Raw genomic sequence first — 21,259 nt, forward strand, 5'->3', positions numbered from 1 at the left:
ACCAGAACTTCTCTATCCATTTGTATGTTGATGGGAACTTAGGTTGTTTCCAACTCCTTGCTATTGTAAACAAATCCTCGATAAACATCAGTGTGCATATATCTGCTTGGATATCAGTCATGGTCTCTTTGGGGTATATTCCCAGTAGTAGAATTGCTGGGTCAAATGGCATCTCTATTTGCAACTTTTCCAGAAAGCGCCATACTGCCTGCCACAGTGGTTGCACCATTTTACACTCCCACCAACAGTGAATAAGGGTTCCAGTTTCTCCACAACCTCGCCAGCATTTGTTGCTTGCTGTTCTGTTAAATTTTGCAATTCTGACTAGGGTGAGATGATATCTCATAGTTGTTTTGTTTTTATTGTGATTTTAACAAAAGTTTATGGAAATGTTGGATTTTCATACATTCATTGTTGCACATTTTTCTCCCTACCTCTAGTTCATTTTTTAAATTTTATTTTATACTCACTTATTTACAAAGTTCAAATACATTGGTTTTCACACCAGATCTTCCCCATTTCCTTCATCCTTCCACCCATCAAATTGTGCAACCGTATGATCAACGCCCCCAGCCCCACCCCTTTGCTCCCCTCATTCTCTCCTTGTATCCTCATACTCATTCTACAAAAATTATTTTATACAGTATTTGTCCTTATGGGACCGAGTTAGTTCACTTAGCATAATGCTTTCCAGTCCCTCCCAAGTTAGGCAGTAATTTACAAAATCATTGCTTCTGCGTGCTCCATAGTATTCATTGCGTGAGTGTATCATAATTTGTTAATCCATTCAGTTGTGGTTGGACATCTGGGCTGTTTCCATGTTCTTGTGATAGTGAATAATGCTGCTGTGAATATTGGTATATAAGTCTCCATTTGTACTGTAGTTCTCATTTTCTTGGGGTATATTCTAAGTAGTGGAATAGCTGGGTCATATGGAATTTCCATGTTCAGTTTTCTGAGGAAGCACCAACTTCCCTTCTAAAGTAGTTGTATGATTCTACAATGCCACCAACAGTGTATGAGAGCTCTTATCTCACCTCATCCTCTCCAGTTCACTTAAAAAAATTCATTGTTGCATTTCTCCCCTCTCCCCCAAGTCCACTTTGTGATACATCTCTTATTTTGGACTGTTGTCATACAAATAATACCTAATCATGTATTTCTTTTTAAAGAGTTCTTTCCTTCATCTGTTCTAGTGCTGGTAGTTATTGTTGCGTGCTATTGAGTACAACGCATAGCGACCCTATGAACTGTGTTCTATCCTGTGCCATCTTCACACTTCTCAACACACAAGAGTCACTGCAGCAGTCACTGTGTCAATCAATCTGATTGAGGGTCTTCCTTTCCTTCACTGATCCTCCACCCTTCCCAGCATAATGTCCCTCTCCAAGGAACTGCCCCACCTAGCAACATGCCCACAGTATGTGAAGCAACGTTTCATCATTCTTGCCTCCAAAGAGCACTTTGGCTACACCCTCTTCAATACATATCTATTTGTTCTGTCTGTCCATGTGATGCTCAGTTCTCTTTTCCAATACCATAGCACAAAGGCATCAATTCTTCTGTTCCAATGCAGTGTTCATTATTTATCCCCTTTTCTTAGTTTCCCCCCAACCTCCAGTCCTGTTTTATAACAGTGCTGTGGAAATATATTTATCATTTAAAACTTTTTTTTGTTTTTATTATTAATTTTAATGAAAATTTACAGAGATTTTGGATTTCCATTCATTGTTGCACTCTTCTCCCTGCCCTCCCCTACCCTCCAATTTGTTCTTCTCTTTGAAAAGTAAGAGAAAAATTCTTTGTTATATAATTCCTCCCCCAAATCCATTCCACTATGCAGCCTTCATTCTGGACTCATGTCATGATAATAATACCTAATCATGTATACCTTTTAAACAGTTCTCTTTCTCTCATCTGTTTCAATGCAGTATACATAATTTATTCCATCTTTCTCAGTCTCCACCAAATCCCTATGTCAGTCCCATTTTACAACAGTGGCATTATGCAGTATTTGTCCTTTTGTGACTGAGATATTTCACTCAGCATCATGTCTTCCAGGGTCACCCATTTTGAATAATATTGCATGAGTTCCTTGTTTTTCAATGCAGTGTAATATTCCGTTGTGTGAATATACCAAAGCTTCTCTGTCCATTTGTTTGTTGATGGGCACTTAGGTTGTTTCCAACTCCTTGCTATTGGGAACAAAGCCACAATAAATATGGGTGTGCATATATCTGCTTGGGTGGCAGTTATAGTTTCTTTGGGGTATATTCCCAGTAGTGGAATTTCTGGGTCAAATGGTATTTCTATTTGAAACTTTTTGAGAAAGCGCCATACTACCTTCTATAGTGGCTGCACCACTTTACACTCCCACCAACAGTGAATAAGGGTTCCAGGTTCTTTACAATCTAGCCAGCATTTGTTGTTTGCTTTTCTATTAAATTTTGCTGATATCTCATGGTTGTTTTGTATTCTTAAGATTTTTAAATTCAGAGGAGGTAAGAGTCAAGATCATATTTTGGTTCCTGACTTTTCATTTTCTTCAGTCTCAATCTGAACTTGCAGATGAGTAATTGTTGATCTGTTCCATACTCAGTACCTGGCCTGGCTTTGCTGATATTAAGCCTCTCTAACAGTTCCTTCCATATATGTAATCAATCTGATTCCTCTGCAGTTCATCTGGTGAGGACCATGTGTATAGTCACTGTGGTTTGTTTTTTTTTTAAAAAAGTACTTGTGATGAATAAATCATTGAGTGTACAAAAGTCAATCATTATTAGCGTTATTCTAAACATTTATCATGTGACAGCTCATTTCATTCTCAAACAGTTCTATGAGGTACAGAACATTATCCACATATATAGATAATATTATCATCCTTATCTTACAGACGTGTAAACTGAGACTTAAGAGAGTCAGCATTTGGCTCGAGTTTACATAGCAAATACATGTGAAAGCCTACATCTCAATAATAATCCAGGTCCCCTCACATTGAGCTCTCCCTGGTCTGTTCATTTCCTGATTCATATTCATTCTTTGCCTTTGATTTTCAAATTCTACCTATCCTTCAAAAAGTCCAGTGCAAAAGCTATTTCTCTATGAAGTTTTTTCTTAGGTATATCTCAAACTGGATGGGAGTTCCACCTTGTATGAATTTACAGAGTATTTGTTCTGTGTACAGATCACTTAACTTTTTCCAAGTGCACAAGTAAAATTTTAATTCATTCTATTATGAAAACTTCAAGTACAGAGTATAGAGCAAAAATTTTAAGTATTCTCACCCCCTCCCCAAGTATTTGTTACTCTACCTTAACATTACTGTATTATGCTAGCTACTCTATTAGGGTTGCTTGAATACAGAAGTCATAGTGATTATTCTTTACTGCCCTAAAACAGGCATTAATAAACACTTGTGGAATAAATCAATCAGTTCAAAATCCCTTAAACCTATACACATTATATTCTAAGTTAAAGGTGAGAAGGTCTGTCCCAGAAAAGAAAGGATTCCCCAACCCCAAGGTAACTGGTAAAATGACGTCAAACACTCCTTCTCCTCCTACCTTCATTAAAGAACAAAAAATCCATCTAATTCTAGGTACACTAAGAGTCTGGTTTCTGTTTTAGCAGGGTTTCTGAAGGAAATGAGTATTCTCCAAAATTGTAGATGCCCAACCCAGCTGCAGCATTGTTAGACCTTAGGGTAAACAGGAAGCTTCCTGCCTTGGGTCCTTCACGTTCCTCTCCCAGCCTATTAAAGGTTATATAATAGGATGGTAAAAGGACAGCTGCTAGTCATAAAATCAGCCCATTCCTTACATCCTCAGAGAACAACAACTAGATCCCTCCAAAGTAAAGAAAGCTATGCCCATCTATAGATCACACCAGGTGTGTCCATCTAGCTAGAGTGCTCAGTTATCTTAATATTAGCTGTAAACATAATGATCTCTAGGATATCAGGTGATTGAATTCTTTGGTATTAGTTGAGAAGATGGGATTTTCCCACTTATAAAAATTTTTGGTCCTTCAACTCACTCGTTTCTACGTATAATGAGATCTAGTGTGAAGGTTAAACTAAGAATGCCAGTGCAGTGAATCACACCTAACCGGCTGTGCTATGAATCTTTTTTTCCTGGGGGGAGACAACAATCAGTTCACATTATCTTTCAAAAAGATGCAAGAAGGAGAATCCATGACAACAAAGAACATGGTGTTCTTACCTCAGAAGTAAAAAGCTGGCAAAGGCCCCAACTCAGGCTGCACACAGGGTAGAAGTCCCTGGATCTGCAGCTGTTGGTGAGGAAGAGAAGGAGTATTTGCCAGCTGGAGGGACACTAGGGCAAGGGTGATTGTGTTTTGCCAAGAAGGGCACTTGGGTGTCTTGGCAGAAAGCAGAGGGCTGCCCCAATCTGTGTGTACATTTTCAGAAACATTTGACTCTGGACCAGATTCTCTCAGCTGTGCTAGTGCTGGGGCGATGGATGGAAAATGCTTATTGGCCAGGCTGACCAGAAATTCCAACAGAGTGTTGGGGCTTAGCCAGGAGCTTCCCTTCAGCTGGCAAGTTTAGCAGTCTGTCACCATCAGAGGGAGTGTGTCAAAATTACAATTCTCAGGACTCTCTAGAAGCTACTTCTGATTACCCATCTATTTTGAAGAGTTTCTACTTGTCGGAATATTTGACTCAAGTGGAGAATGAGTGGTGATAATACAGAGCCTAATTTACCTGACTCAAGGAATGAGCAAAAATAGCTCAGCAGGAACCAATGATCTTACTACCATTATATATTTGGTTTTACAACCAAAAGGAGGCCAGGAAGCAGGGCAGATAATGTTTCACTCAAGCCTGATCTCGCTATAATTTACCAATTCATGCTGCTGTGCTGGCTCCTCTGACCTTTATCTACCATGCAAGCGGGCACAGGCACTGGAGAATGACAGGAAAATCAGCCACAGCTCCGACCATTCAGTTCCCCAGCACAGGTTAATTTACACAGACAATGAGCCTTATTTGTTAAGTGTCACTGCTTTCTCTCAAAGAAAAAAAAAATCACTTAAATTACTTTTAATTCATCTTCTAATTACAGGACAACTGGAGATATTTTAACCTAAAATCATATCTAAGCCTCTACAGAAGAGCTTAGACTAGGATGATGCTAGGCAGAATTTCAAGACCTTACTACTAAAAGGGTTCAGCTCCTTGGTTGTTGTTAGGTCCTCCGATTGGTGTTCAGAGGCAGTAAAATGCATGGAAGGAGACTGCCCATCTTTCTCCCACAGAGCAGCTGGTGGATTCAAACAATCATCCTTTGGGTTGGCAGCACAACTCCTTACCACTAAGCCAACAAAGCTCCTTAATAGCAATAATATTCTTTCTCTGATATCCAAGAGGAATATAAACTAAAGCTCTGAAGACTCAAAGTCACAAAGCTGAGTAAATAGGGTTTTAATGTGAGGACTAGAATCCAGGTCTCCTGACTCTTCACGTAGTATACTCTTTATCATGATTTTTTGTTTTCCCTGGAAAAAGACTTTTTCCAATTATCTGTATTATTTTTCTTAAAGGTAATTTCTTGAATGTATGGTGAATGTTGTTGAATTAGCATATATTTGTAAGATTTCTAAAATATAAATACATTTATAAAATATTAAAAAATCATCACTAAAGTGTCCCATTTAGGGAAAAGACTCACTGTTCTACTAAACAGGCTCCATGTCCTGTCGGGAAGAGCCTTTGATAAAATGTATATTCAAATAATTTGAGTTTATGTGTGAGTCAGTGGTAGGTAGATTGTCTCTTCTAAAATCGGTTGACTGAAGACAGATCCAGGAATAATTTAGACCTGGAATACTACATCTTCACTTACAGTGATACAGATAATACTCTAAAATTTGCCCTTGTCAGGACCAGAGGATTGTTATAGTTACTCACACTTCAGCTAACCAACCTTCTAAGAGAGAGAGATATTTTAACGGGCAAATAATCCCAGGGCAGCACAAGCAGTCCCAATGTGCATTTGTACTTTTATTTTTTTTCTTTCTTTTTTTTTTTTTAATTATATTTTATTAATTTTCATATACATTTACAGAGATTTTGGGCTTCCACTCATTCATTGTTGCACTAGCATTTGTACTTTTAGAGCCCTGTGTTAAGTCTGCTTCAATCCTGTCCCTTAAGATTCCAGGTCATGTCCAAGGCAGGAAGTTGCAATGAAGGAGTAGTCCCAGGAGCCAGTAAGTCAGGAAGTAGCCTAGAATGTATTGTGTGAGTGGAGAACAGGTTTTCCAATTGTACAAAAGTTCCTTGATAGGATTTCTGGAGATCATTTGTCCTGGTGGGGAGTCCCCTTCAAGAGGCTTCCAAGACACAGTCTCTAAAGACTTCAGCATTGGCTCTTGATTTTGTAGCAAGTGAGCTGGAAACCAGTACACAATAGGAGTGGAAGAGCCCAAAAACCTGGTGAGAACCTGGAAATCACAGGAGAAAGAAAAACCCACAAATTTATTTCAAACTGGACGAACTAGAGGGCTTCCCAACTCCTGGTGAATTCAATCTTAACTCCATGATATATACTAGATGTTTATTACATTGGAAGGAAAATTCAGCTGAATTTGTTGTTGTTAGGTGCTTGTATGTAAAACAGAATAAAACACTGAACAATCCTGTGCCACTTGCTTTATAAAAATGTGTGTGACACTAGCCAGGCAACCTCAAAGTTACAAATAAATACAGCAATAGAGTAATTACCACTATAATGGGATAATCACCACTAAAACCTCTTTGTATGGGGTCCAATTGAACCCAGGGCCTAGACTCTGAACTCTGGGCTGTGATGCTGGTGCTGGGAACCTGGGATGGTTGCTCATCCCATGGGAATGTCAGAGCAGAGAGTTGTTCACAGTTCTCCCTCTTCAGAGCCAAACCTCCAAATAGCCTCCCTCATCAAATATCCTGGAAGTGCTGCACTGTGCTGGCAATCACTCCGCTAGCTAATCCAGCTACATACACAGAATGCTATTTTCTATTTCCCCTGTGTCTTTTATCCACACAGCTCAAAGAGCTTTACAAATAGTCAGTGTGTACCTCCAAGAGACAGACCTTCTTAGGAGATGTCAGTACAGGGGAAAAAGACTTTCTTAGGGTTATAGTGAAATTAAAGGCAGATTCAAATACAAAAACCATATGTAATCACAGCCCTCATATTCCTCTCTATCCCTGTCCCTAAGAACATACTTCTCTCTGACAACTGGACATACGTCTCAGAGTACCTTAAGAAGCCATAATTCAAGTAAATATTCCAGATATAACTGTATATCAGGGTACGGCCACACAAAGATCCTTTCTGCTTATTTCTGTAGTTTTATTTCCTCTGCTTCTTAGGTGGGAAATTTCTTTACTCTTCTAAACTCAGCTTAAATAGAATGTCTTCCTAAAAATCTTCATTCACTTAGTACTTATTCTGAGCTTCTGCAGCACTTATCACAAAACAGCAACCTCTCTTCTAACCCACTACACAACAATTTTATCTGTTAACTGTCTAACCATTTTTACCATGAGATCCAGCAATTCCATCCTCAGTGGTCTCTCTCAGTGTCTGCCTAAATTAAGCTTGTTGAATGAATAAATGAGATATGAGTCAATCAGATGGGAGAAGTTACCTACTCTTTCTGCTCACTGGACAAGGAGTTTTGCCTACATTTCACATCTTTACCCTAGTCAGGAATCCATCTTACCTGAACGTGCATGCACAGACCTCCAAACACCAGCAGCACCACAGCATGGACCAGGTACACAAACACATGAGGACTGAGGAATCCAGGTACAGACTTCTCTAGGTTTTTGTTCTTTTGTAGGCCAAGTGTAAGGCAGAGCCAAGGGTGAGTGGTTATATACATCCAAGTTGCACCAGCAACCAATATAACCACTGGTGCAGCTAGTAGAAAATTGGGCACCTGTCTGAGTTCATAGTATCTCAAAAAACCAACATTCCAATAGACATCCTGGATATATTTGTAAATTAGAGGAAGGTTCCAGAAACACCACGGTGGCTCTTTTCCATCTGCAATACGATAGCCCTTATCCATAGCTAACTGCGTCAAGGGCTTAGGGATGGTCTGGGCTGTGCCTGGTAGACAGAACTGGGTATAGGCATAATACTGAAAGAGGAAAAAGGGAAGGCCAAGTGTGAGCACTGACAGGAGCACAGAAGCTATCAGCTTAATGAGCTGCCTCAGGGGACTTCCCGCTTCGAGAGAAGAGAAAAAGCCTTGGCACTGAGCATGCACAAGGAACCCAATGTTGACCAGTCCATTGGAGCGTACACCAGTGGCAAGGGCAAAGAGAAATCCGCTAGTCCAACTTCGGTTCCTCTCTAGCTGCCCCATGGCACTAAATGTCAAAAGGGCAAACAGAGCTTCTGAGTAACCAGCTGTCAGGAAGACAGTGGCGGGGCTGAGACAGAAGAGCAGTGCTGCGTAGAAGGCCTGGCGAGCACTGTGTAAAACCCTACAACCCAGGTCATGAAGTGCCACTGCTGCCAGCACAGAAAACAAGGAATTCAGCAATGCTACTGAAATTAGCAAGCAACTCCGTAGACTCAGTAACCCCCGCAGAGGTCTCAGAAGCAGTTCAGTCCCTACCAGCAGGGCTAGAGGGAAACCAGGGAAGAAGGCAAAGTTGTGCTCATACAGGTAACCATGTTCCGCAATGAACAGGAAGTGTTCAGCATCCCAGTGAGACAGGCCACCTAGAAGAACTTCCACAAGTTGGTCCACAGAGCCTGAGGGGGCTAAGCGAGGAGGGGAAAATGCTTCTGCACGGTGATCTGGAATGATGGCATTGAAGAGGGCCTGTGGGGTAAGGGAGAACCAGGATATTAATTGACTAACTAGAAGATTCATTAATTAAAAAACCCCCAACAACATATACTTAGATGTGTTGAGAGAAATCAGAAATTCCATTTTAGACTAGTTAGGTCTGAGTTGGACATTGAACTACAGCAGGTGAAACAGGAAGTGAAACACAAGTCTGTGAGTCAAAGAGAGATGAAGACTGGACTGATAAATTTGGGAGTCATGAGTATATATTGAAGTTTTAAGACTGGATGAGATGGTCTAGGAAGGAAAAAGAAATGAAAGAGGTCCAAAGACTGGGCCGTGAGCATGTCACCATTTAGAGTCAGCACTGAAGAAAAACAATGAACAATCAATGAATTAGGAAGGAAACTAGGAAAACAGATGTCTCTGACAGAAGCAAGTGAAGAAAAACTTAAAACTCACTGTTGTCAAGTTGGCAATGATTCAGCGCTGACCTACTAGTGGGTTTTCAGAAGCTGTAAATGGTATGGGAGGAGACTGCCCATACTTCTCTCTCAGAGTTGCTGGATTTGAACCACCAGAGAAGCACTACCTTGGGGTTAGTGAAGAAAGGGAATGGTCAACTATGCTAAATGTTACTGACAGGTGAAGTAAGATATTGTTAGGTGCCATCAAGTCAAGTATACTCCATTTGTTTAAATTATTATACTAGTTTATTTACAAAGTAACATGCCTCCAGAAACTCTATGAACTTTGATAAATGTCGATAGTTACAGAGGGGCTTCAGGCTTTTTGCTCATAGAGTTGCTAATGAGTTGTACTCAACTCAAAGGCAATCAACAACAACAACTACTCCATTTTTAAGATTATTTCTCTTTTGTCAGTTTATCTAGAGACTTAAAAATAAAAACAAATGGGACAGCAGTGACAGTCACAAATAATAATGATAATGTCTAAGTGCAAGACTCTTCTAATTATACCAGAACCCAGCAAAGCAACCTTTGCCTCATTATAGTAGAGGAGGAAAAAGGAAAGGTTTCCACAAAGGATATGAGTCTTTAGAGAGTGAAAAATCGACCCAGTGCCAATAAATTTTGAGTCACAGCAATTCTGTAGGACAGAGTAGAACGGACCCATACAATCCCCAAGGCTATAATCTTTATAAGAGCAGATTACTACATCTTCTCCAGAAAAAGTCATAAAAAGCACACATAACTATAAAAAAAATAACATCCTTAGTGTTGATATACATTGAACAATATTCACTCATGAACATATATTGAAGACTAAGCAGCACGCACTGAATATAATTTGTATATACACAGCATTTGATAAAAACATGTGTCCAAGGCAGTCTTGGAGAGGAAAGGAAGTTACTTAAATGCATTGTGAGGGTGGTGTGTGGGTGAGACAGCAAGGGGAAACACTATGGGAAGAGCAGGTGACATTACTGATTACATGAACATATACAGATATCTCAGAACTTGGTTGATAATACCTTTCCCAGTCAACTGACACAACGCTCAGCCTCTTGGCGAGGGAACTCAAAGCCATGTTCTGAGCCATCAAAGAACATCTTAAGTCAGCTGGGAAGATCACAAGTGTTAAGAACCCCTAGTTAGGGGTCTAATGGTTGCTCTTCTCTAACTTGCTATGTAGAATTTACAAAAGCCACTAATGCTTTCTGGGCCTCTGCTGCTTTGTGTGTGAAATAAGGGATTAATAGATCATTTTCATGATTCTTGTCTACTTTTTGGTAATAAACTTTATGTCTCTATGGTTCTAATTACCTGAGAGATGGAAGGAGATGGGGACTACTTTCAGTACCAAGCCCAGTTTTATAGCAACAGCCGGTTCAGGACAAAGGATCAGACTGACCTGTAACACCAGAACGAGGACTCGGCAATGGACTGCAAATTTTAGCACCTCTTTTCGGGATGGGTCCAGGAGCCACATCTTCTCATCAGCAGGAATTCAGGAGTGGTGCACCAAGACTGAGCACCTCAGACTTCTAGACTCTAAAACCAAAGAAGGAAATGTCACCCATGAACTAAAAGGAAGTTCTTGAAAGTACTCTTCATGGGACCCTCCCCCTTTAGTATTGCTATGGTAAATTTAACCACCTAACAGCCCAGACAACAGGAAAAGGCAGATAAGCATTGTATTCCTATTGGAAGAATTCCACACAGAAAGGTATGAAGTTGGAAAGCTAAGCTTGTGATGTTGGTGCATGACTCATAACGACCCTATGAACAACAGACCTGAGCCTTGTCCTATCCTGTGCCATCTTAATTATCTCTCATACTCTTGAGCCCATTGCTACAGTCACTGTGTCAGGCCATCTGGTTGGAGAGCTTTCTCTCTTTGGTTTGTACAGTCTTTAAAAGCCTATGGAGTGTGATAATTCACACAGGAAAATAAAGGCCTGGATTTAAGTTCTGATGCTGTAACAAGTTCCACAAGTTTTTATTTAGAACCTTTAAACTAAGTTCTTTATGTATAGATTATTTGCTTTGCTATTTTACAAAGTTATCATGATGAACTTGAAGTAGAAAAAAACCTACTACAGAAATCTATGTTTTGATTGTTATTACTTGGTGTGCATCCTTTTCCTCTTGCCCAGAATAGTAAACTAAGTCCCAAACCGAGTCTCAAAAGTGGGGCACAGAGCTGTACTGGAAGACCATAATCACTACACACTCTAACTCTCTGATGTGTGTTCGGCTGGCCTGTTAAATTAAGTGGAGAAGGAAAAGAAAACCACCACTCAGCAGGACTTCAGCCAGCTCACATAAAACAAACTTATGGTGAAGACGGTTTACTACCAGAAATAGAGAAAACTTTTATTTTCCATCTTTATTGGAAAAACAGCAATGTATAAACAATTGTGAAGCCATCCTGCAGCAGGAAATACACTTCAAGGTATTTTTCCTTTTGCAATTTCTTGGGCTAAATAGTGAGCTCTGGTGGCCTAGTGGTAAGGAGTTGCACTGCCAATCAAAAGGCATGTGGTTCAAATCCACCAGCTGATCTGTAGGAAACTGATGGATCAACTCCTTGCGTGTGATTTACAACCTCTGAAAACCTATTGGTGGATCAGATATGAGTCCTCCAACTCAACAGCACATAACAACAACAAAGTAGCAATGGTTCCTACAGAACTTTCAAGTTATCAGTCTAGAAAACCAGAAAAGGAGCAAGAGCATCAAAGGTAGCTTGTCAATTTAGGTGAAGAAAAGTTATCTCCCAAGGAGTGAGGGGACTAAAATGGACAAATTTATAAGACTAGAAGATTCTTCTTTTTTCTCCTATTTGATTAATCCTTTCAAACTTTTGAAGTGTCACTTATTTCTGGAATTCTCTAATGTGCACTAGGCTATATACTTCCACTATATGCTCCCACCTGGCTTCAGATTTTTCCCATCTGAAAGTCTATAATCAAGGACCTCTCCGAATTATTGATGAGAAATGATGTCAATTTGAGGACTAAGGTGTGCCTGATCCAAGCCATGATCTTTTTAATCACTTGCTATGCATCTGAGAGTTAGACAATAAGGACGACCAAAGAATTATTGATGCTTCTGAGCTGCAGTGTTGGAGAAAGTACTAAATATCTGATGGACTGTCAAAAGAACAAACAGATATGTCTTGAAGAAGATACACCTACAATGCTTCTTAGAGGCAAAGATGATGAATCTTCATCTCACATACTTTGGGCATGTTGCTAGCAGAGAGGGACATTGTGCCTGGAAAGGTGAAGTTTAGCAAAAGAGAGGAAGAGCCTCAATCACATGGTTTGACAGAGTGACTACAGCAATGGGCTCCAGTATGTCAGAGATTGTGAGGATGGCACAGGGTAAGGCAGGGTTCAGATCTGTTGTTTACAGATCTATGAGTTATACTTGACTCGATGGCACCTTACACAACATATGCTCCCATCACACTTTGCATTGTTCTTTATTGATATTGCTTATTTAAGCTGTTTGGTAGTTCCAATACATTGAAAGCTCTGTTGAAGAGAGATTTTATCTTGCTCACTGCACTACAATCCCAAAGGTATGCAGTTCAAATCCACCAGCTGTTTGGCAGAAGGACGGGCCTCCTGTGCCTTTGAAAACCTGCTGGAGGGTCAGTTATGTGTTGGTTCCGACTCCATCATACTCTCCAACAACAGGGGTTAGCACACACACACTTCAAGCCTCCGTTTGATGAAGTCAAAGTGGTGAGAGGAGGTTATATAGCCAGCTTCCTGGCTCTGGAAAGAAACTCACTGCCCCAAATATTCCTCCTACCATGTCTAACGTTAAATGCAAGGCGGCAAAGTCATGTTGTTGTCTAGTGCCGTAGAGTCGGGTCGAGAATGACTCATAGAGAGAACGAAGGGCTGACCTAAACCTTGCCCTATCCTGTGCCACCCTCATCATCTCTTGACACACTAGAGCTGATAGGGAAAGAACATTTCCTCAGAAAAGGAGCAAAGTTGGCCATATTAAACAGTACTCTTTCCTCAACACAAGGGGGCGCCTGCTGCTCACTGCATCACCAGGAGGCCTGGAGGAAGGGAGGGGCCGTGAACTCCACACGGGTTCCTCGAGAAAATTCAGTTCAAAGGCAAGCTGCTGAAAACCTCCGAAGGCAGCCGTAGTTTGTGAATCTCCCCAGCATTTCCAACATCTGACTCAAAGTCGAGAGAAATCACGGCAACTGACACAGCCAACCTCACAAGGCTGAGCTGCTTTACCCTTCAGTGAATTTAGCCTTTTTTCCCCTCCCCCTTCCTTGACTTCCCACCCACACGAAGCAGAGAAGCGGGGAACAAAAAAGCACTTCACCCACCTCTGCCTCTTCACCAAGCTTCCATTCTTCCTGTCCCCTCTCCAAAGTCAAGCTCTGGCCTCAGTGACCAGACTTATAACCTACACTTAGCTTACAGGTAAACCAAGTTCTCTCTGCACGTAACAATCACCTTTTGCCAAGTCAGACTTATAAAACTCACAATATTTACAAATCAACTAGTTCCATTCTTATTCTCCCAGGAGGAAAACAGGCTTAAGGGTGGCTAATAAAAATCCCCATGGTTTTTACAACTTTTACATTAGAGACCTCATTGGACCCGGTGAGTTTAATTACCACTCCATCATTTATGGATGTGGAAACTGAGGCTCGCTGGGGTTAAGAGACACACCCAAAGCTACTCAAGAGTGGGGTGTTTGTTCCCAAAAACTCGTCTTCCCACCTGATTTCACACCAGCGTTAAAAGATAGGTTTGTAGGGGGTTGTGTTTTTTCCAGAGCCTAGTGCACACAGGCCTCCTAGTTTCTAACTCAGTCCCCTGGCTCGGTGACTGAGCATGTCCTTGCTGGGCATCATGCTAAATCCTCCGCAGAAGGAAAAGTCACTCGGACCCAGCCTCGCAAGCTGTCCCCAGCCCCGGCGGTCCCGAGCCTCACTTTAACCTGCACCTTTCTGTTACAGACCCTAAAGGGGTACAGACCAAGGATTATTCCAGAGGGGTCCGGCTGCACCCCACCAGGCCATAAGGCCGGAAAGCGGGGGAGGGCGGGAGGCTGTAAAGGAAGAGGCGGGTACCGAGAGGGCGCTATGGCGATGGGGCGGGGTTCCTCAGCGGCCTGGCCTCCCTCCCTCCCCGGCCTCCGCTTGACAATTTCCCTTCCCCCAGAGCGCCAGGGCTCCTCAGCCGGCGCCGGGTGCTCAGCGCCGGCCAGTCTCGACCTCCCAGGCGGGGCCCGACCCTCACAGCACCTCCATCCGGGACCCCGAGCGACCTGCGCCTGCGCAGGGCTCCACAGCCCCGCCCCGCTCTTGCCTGGACTCGGAGCCGCCCCGCCTCCCTAGCGGCCGCCATGTTGGCTCTAGGCGAGCGGGGCGGGGACGGTGTGGCTCGAGTGGTGCGCTCTCCCCCTCCTCCCACGCCTTAGCACCTTCCCGCCTTGGTAACACCTGAAGAATTCGCTCTTGCACTTCATCCGCTTTCCATTAGGCTGCTATCTCAGGAGTCCGTGTTCTTGCCCCAGTTCCATCCACAACTATTCTCACTATATGGCAGGCTCTTGTAGCTGGGAGCTGCCCCATGGCCTCTTCACAGAAGCCAGAACTACACTTTTCCTGCCGTTAAGCAACAACAGCACAGCACAGGGCCTGGCACACAATAGGTGTTCTATGAATGGAAAGAAAAGCCTTTTTGGGGCTTCTGTGGCCAGCAGCGGCAACCCTGTGTTCTGTATGTGAAGAAAGTGGGGGATCCCCCTGACTTTCCCCTCCTCCAGCAGCCAGGACCCTTCTGCCCTCCAATGCTCAGCTCCATCTCAGGTTGCTAATGAGAATGATGAAGGAAATCTCAGAGAACAACCCCCAGGACTCTTTTCTCTTTCCTCACTCAAGCAGTTTCTCTCTTAGGAAGTAGGGCCAAAAAAGAAGAAGGGGGGGGGAGCTAACTCAACAAAACCGTCTGTTAGGGAGGAGCGGCCAGTTGGTACCCCTTGTAACGGAAACTGTTAGAACAACTCTGCACCCTCCTTAAAGGAAACAGATAATAAATCCTTCTCCGTTGGTGGATTTCTTGTTTCTCAGGATTCTCAAGGCTTCTGTGGTTTCAGTTATCTGTTCCCCAAACGAAGCTGGGGTCTAGGGTAGCCCCTGGCCACAACCCTGCCCGAGGGAGGGGTTTATCTTCTCCAACAGCTCCTAACGTGGGTGGGAACAAAGAGGTGGTTGCTATCTCTCCTGGCAAAGAAAGCCAACCCACACCAACTCTGTGGGGCTCACGGGCTGTTTCTTTTGATTATAACTTACTACAGTCCCTGAGACCTAAATTGCCTCCCCCTACCCCCTATATTTACTGTATGTAAGGTGGGTAAAGTACAAATCACATTTTAGTCGTTATGTGTTTGTAGCAGAAGAAGGGAATAAACGGAGTTTAGAACGCCCTTCCCCCATGTTTTTTCAGTGACGCGCACTTGTTCTCAGCTTCACCAGGCTTGTGAATGTAAAGGGAAAACCGGGACACATTCATGAGTGAGACCTAACGTTCTGGCTTGAATCTTGAAGTCCACGAGGCTCTGAATAATCAGTTTACAAAAACAAAATGATAAACTGCCCTAGCTCTGTGAATTCACAAGGTGGGGGGGGAGGCATGCATTTTCAGGGTTCCATCTTATACATAGCGAATTTTCTCTTTTATCTGTTAAAAGGACAGAGGTCTTCTGAAAGTCAGAACGCTTTCTAAAAGCTCAACCGTCACCCATTAAAGATAGAACTTTGTCCAGATTTTCAGCTCTACTTTCCGGCAAATTCTCCGTTCTGTGCTACCCACCCCCCACCTCTTCCACCCTGTTTCCTGCTTCATTTTCTGGCTCCTGCTCCAACCTGCAAACAGGGTAGCAGAACACTGCGCTTTTAAAGCCCTGGTTTGTCAGATGGGAAAGATTTGGGTGGCATAAGAGGGAGTTCTGTATCTCCAAGGCTGTGAGTGAGGATTGGTGGAGGCAACTCTTTCGATTTTTGCTTTTAGAGGCTACAGTTAAAATGGAGACTGCATCAACACAAGCAGCTAGCTGGAGAGCTGTATCCCAGCTCTGGGGAGACGCTGTTCCTTTCACCTCTTCCATTAAAAAGCCATATCTCACACCACCATCAAGAATAGTTTCATAATACAAACTCCTAACCTAAACAACGCAAAACAATGTACTACCCTTTGGAATCCTAGACTACAAGGAGGTTAACAGCATTTGTTTTTTTCTGACTCTTCCTGTTTCCTCTGCTTTTAAACACTGTCACATTTTGGTCTCAACTAAAATAACTTTCTCCAAAAAGGTCTTCCCTGACTACCCAGCCAGTCACTACCACCACCACCTTGTCCCATTTCCTCACCTGTTCTGTTTTCTTCAACATCATCTGACTTACTTATTTTATGATCCGTTTCTCCTTCTAGGAGTACTTTGTGTTCATAACCCATTCACAGCATTTAGAGCAATATCTTATACATTCTACATGTAACATAAAAATCTGGGGGATGAATTAATTTGTTTAATATGATAATTATATTTTATGAATGAGGGAGCAAAAGCTTAAGAAAGGACAAGTTACTGACCTGAGGGTCACACAGCTAGAGGTGGAACTTGAAGTCAGGTCCCTAGTCTTTCAGATTGGTTTTCTATCACTCCACACTATTCTTGGCTCAGGTTTACCCCTTTCTTTTTCTTTTACCAAATGTCTAAGAGTATTTGTAGCCTATGCCAAGAATCCTATATGTTGTTGTTAGATAGTCTGGTTGACTCTAACCCTATGTACAATGGATGGAAGCCTTGTCTGATCCTACATTATCCCCCCAATCTCTGATTGCTTAAGCCCATTGTTGCAGTCACTGTGTCAGTTTGTCTCATTGAGGGGCTTCCTCTCTTTCACCAGACCTCTGCTTTTCTGATATCCTTTCCCCTAGACTGGTCCTTTGATCACATGCTCAATGTGAGAAGTTTCACCATCTTTGCTTCTAAGGAAGACTGTTCTTCTTCCAACACAGACGTTTGTTCTTTTGACAATTTTCCCAGTCTTCCTTAGTCATTCTCCAACTTTCCCATGTATACAAAACAATTAAAAATATCATGGCCTAGGTAAGGTGTACCTTAATCTTTAAGCTGATATCCCTGCTCTTTTGCATATAAAAACAATCTTTGACGATAAATTTGTCCAATTCATCTTTTCTCAACAGATGCTTCCATGGGCATTGACTGGATCCAAGAATAGGACGTAAGATAGTAAGTATATAGATTGTGACTACAAGAATGCCACATCTGGGTGGGGGTGTGGGTGGGGAGAAAAGTGTAACAATGAATGAATGGAAATCTACAATCTCTGTAAATGTTTATAACATTAATAATAAAAAAGAATGCCACATCTGAATAGTTCCTAAATACTTTTTGCACCAATCCTATCTTAACATTTGAATTCTTCAACAATGTTGGAGTGCCCACCATATATAAGGGATAAGGATGCAACACTAAGTCAAAGTCCATATTCCTATGCAGATGATAGTATCTACCACATAGGATTTACAGTGCTTGATATAAATTGCTTAATTAAGGTGGGCTGTTATAACTCAGTTTACAACAGAAGTTACTTCCCCATTGAAAGGGGAGAAGGAAGCTTGGTAGTTCTCACTCACCTGGAGCTCCCTAACAACTCAATTTTTCAGCACCTGCTTTGCTTTGCTCCCACCTTCATCTCTGTGTTTTTGGTCACAGGATGGGCAGAAAGACAGCCCAATATATCTATTTTAAGTCATAGCTCAGTTATCAGACACAGAATCCCAATGGGCCCAATCACATGGGAATAGTTAAGAGTAGCTGACTTTGATCTGGGATGTTGGTTTTGTGACCACACTGGCCTCTAATTACTATTATTGCAAACTGTTAGCAGGTACGATTAGATCCCAAGCAGCTATTCTGTTTCTTTTCACTGTGAATGAAAGTGCAGTTTCCAAGGATGCTGGATGATACTCTCCAGTCTCACATCTAGGATGGTACTCATCAGGCCTTATTTACCAAAAGCTTCTTTCTGGGCCTTGACTTACAACATGAAAGGAGCTCTAGTGGGCCTAGGGGGTAAGAAGTTGTGCTGCTAACCCAAAGAAAGTGGTTCAAATTACAGCTGTTCCATGGGAGAAAGATAGGCTATCTTCTCCTATGTGATTTGTAGTCTCTGAAAATCTGCTGTAGGGTCCTGGTAAGTAAACATTACAACATGAAGAAGCCTGTCCACTCCAGAGCAAATATCTACCCTGGCTTCTAATTGCACAAGCCAAACATTGATCTTTTATAATCTACTGACATTATTTTTTACTCTTCCTTCAGTGTCTGGTTTTTGATCCCACTGCTATTTCTTTGAAAACAGCAATCTCGTAGGAAGGGCTTTAGCCAGTTAGGGGAGGCTGTGGCAGCAAAGCAAAAGAGCCAATGAGGTTGAGAGTATTGTGTAGACCCAGACTTGGCTGCTCTCCAGCTATGGAAGAAGGTTAAGGTCATTTGAGGGGTAGAGAGGGAGGAGCCTGAGAAAAGACCTATTAGCCACACCCCTGAGTTCTCTACTGGGGAGGTTCTATTTACTTCTGAAAAGCAAAATTATTTACAGTTCAATGGCTGGCAGTTCTCTTAGCCCCCTTGGTAACTCCAGTCAAACCGGAGACCAGGCTAGGCTGTCCCTGCATTGCAGGAGGGCAGATGAAAGGAACCCAGGAAACCAGACTCCTCTGTAATGCTCCACACACAGCCCTAAAACACACTTTATAGACTTAAGAAAATGAGCCCAAGAGGCCCAGAGCTGAAACAGCCTTTACAAACTTTGCTCACTAAAGACAGGCTTCTTACTATTTTCCAGAAGAATCAAAGGATCATAGATTAGCCAATTTCATTTCACCTTTCTAAGTAGAGAGGTGCTAGGCATTCTGTGACCCAAATACTAAGTCACTTACTTTGACGAACACGTGGACAATTTCACCTCATGCTAAACACAACAAAAACAAATTCTGCTTTTGTTTGCTGAGCTCCACAGTTAGATCCAGTTACCCATGGTTGTCCTTTGATCCAGGAAGTGCAGTGGTACATATGAAAGAACATGAGCCTTGTAATCAGGTGGATTTTGGAGTGTGAATTCAAACAAGCCTTTCATTTCTGTCCTCAGTTGTAAAATGGAAACCGAATAGGATCTCATTAGCACAAGGCTGATGTAAGATTATTTGTGATATTGTCTGGCACACAGGTATTTAATAGGTTGTTTCTGGGAACCTGAAGATTTCTACGTATTTTTCCTTAAGAACAGAAAAGCCATAGATTGTTGTGTTAGCCTTATAAAAGCAACACAATCAGGTCAATAGCTAGCATTTTATTCAACTACTTAACAAGACACCTGTGTGCCTTTTTGACATACTTGAGCTGAGTAGTCACTATCAATCCATCTAGGTGAGGGTCTTCCTATCTTAACAACTATCTACCTTTCCAAGCACATCCTTCTCCAAGGAATAGCCAAATATGCCCCAAGTTCATTATTGCAAAGGGCTTGAGTATGTCAGAAATGAGGATGCACAGGATACAACAGGATTCAGGTCTGCTCACAGGGTTGCGATGAGTTCTGCTCGACTAAACAGCACCCAACAGTATCTACTTTTCTCCATTCCTATTCCAATCTGTAGGCCAAGCAAATAAGCTGGACTAACGATAACATCAGGGCTGGAGGAAGAAAATATATTATGCAAATGATACAACCTTGCTTGCAGAATGTGAAGACAGCTTGAATCATTTATAGTACTTGAAAATTATCTGGCTACAGCATTCAATATAAATTACACTTATCAAGAAAACAGTTCTCACAATGGGGTCAATAAGCAAAATGATACATGAAGACTTAGCAATGATTTCACTCTACTTGGATCCATAATCAAGACCCAAAGTAGCTGCAGTCAAAATACCAAAAAATGTGTTGCACTGGGCACAAGTGCTGTCAAGGACCTCTTTAAAGTGCTAAGGGGAAGAATATCAGTTTAAAGACTGGCGTGCCTGCCTCAAGGTATGGGTTTTTCTATTGCTTGTACAAGTGGCACAAGGAATAATACTAAAGAAAAATGGATGGTTTTGAAACACAGCATTGATGAAGAATATCAAATATACCATGGACTGTCAAAAAACAAAATTTGCCTTGGAGTAAGTATAATCAGTGTTGTTTACAGGCAAAGATGGTAAAACTTGGCCTCTCATACTTTGGGCATGCTGTCAAGAGGCACCAGCCATTAGAAAAAAGCACCATACTGGGAGAAGTGGAGGTTCATCCAACAAGCGAAAGACCCTCAATGAGATGATTGACATAGTAACTGCAACTAAGGTGCTCAAGTTTGATGGGCAAGGTTCCCAGTTCACAGGGTTGTAATGATACCCTCCTAGAGTGCCATTTTAAAACCCACTTTATTTCAAAAGGTTAATGCTTTCTTTTTTATGCCTGGTATTTCTTCTCGTAGGCTACATCTTCTCAGAGATTTCTTGAACTTAGAATTTTACTTTGGAAGCTAAAAGTGTAATACAGTCAGGAAATTACAGACTTCAAGCGCTACCATTTTAGAGAGGGAACATCAGAAAACAGGACCAATCTATTTTTATCTAGAGGTCAAGTGGTAGTGGGGTTTTTTAAATTGGGTCCTCAAACTGTTTAAAAAAAGTTTGAAGACAATAAAAGACCTCACAAACGTCTTACCAAGATTTAATGTACATTTATTCTTAACACGTGGAACATATAGTATAAAGATTTCATACTGAATAAATGATATTCATTAAGCCAAAAAAGGAAAAAAAGGAGGAATTTACATCAAGTTTTAGCTACATTGTTTGAAATACAAATATGCAGATTTTATCACTGAAAAAATCTCAATTGTGTTTCTTCA

General features: G+C 41.7%; 2 protein-coding genes across 2 annotated transcripts in view; both read right to left on the reverse strand.

Moving 5' to 3' along the window:
• Positions 1-6,186: 6,186 nt before the first annotated feature.
• Positions 6,187-10,773, reverse strand: PIGV (phosphatidylinositol glycan anchor biosynthesis, class V). Its single transcript, XM_006883478.1, has 3 exons — positions 10,696-10,773; positions 7,735-8,850; positions 6,187-6,468 (listed from the first exon to the last, which is right to left on the reverse strand). The coding sequence occupies exons 1-3, from the start codon at positions 10,771-10,773 to the stop codon at positions 6,187-6,189; spliced, it is 1,476 nt and encodes a 491-aa protein (XP_006883540.1).
• Positions 10,774-16,179: 5,406 nt separating this feature from the next.
• Positions 16,180-21,259, reverse strand: part of ARID1A (AT rich interactive domain 1A (SWI-like)) — a 96,227-nt gene continuing 91,147 nt past the window's right edge. Inside the window, 1 exon segment of the mRNA XM_006903765.1 lies at positions 16,180-16,203. Coding sequence (XP_006903827.1) covers positions 16,180-16,203 — 24 coding nt within the window.

Source organism: Elephantulus edwardii, unplaced genomic scaffold (assembly GCF_000299155.1).
Source record: "Elephantulus edwardii isolate Elephantulus edwardi_28Jun2011 unplaced genomic scaffold, EleEdw1.0 scaffold00028, whole genome shotgun sequence".
Taxonomy (NCBI): domain Eukaryota; kingdom Metazoa; phylum Chordata; class Mammalia; order Macroscelidea; family Macroscelididae; genus Elephantulus; species Elephantulus edwardii.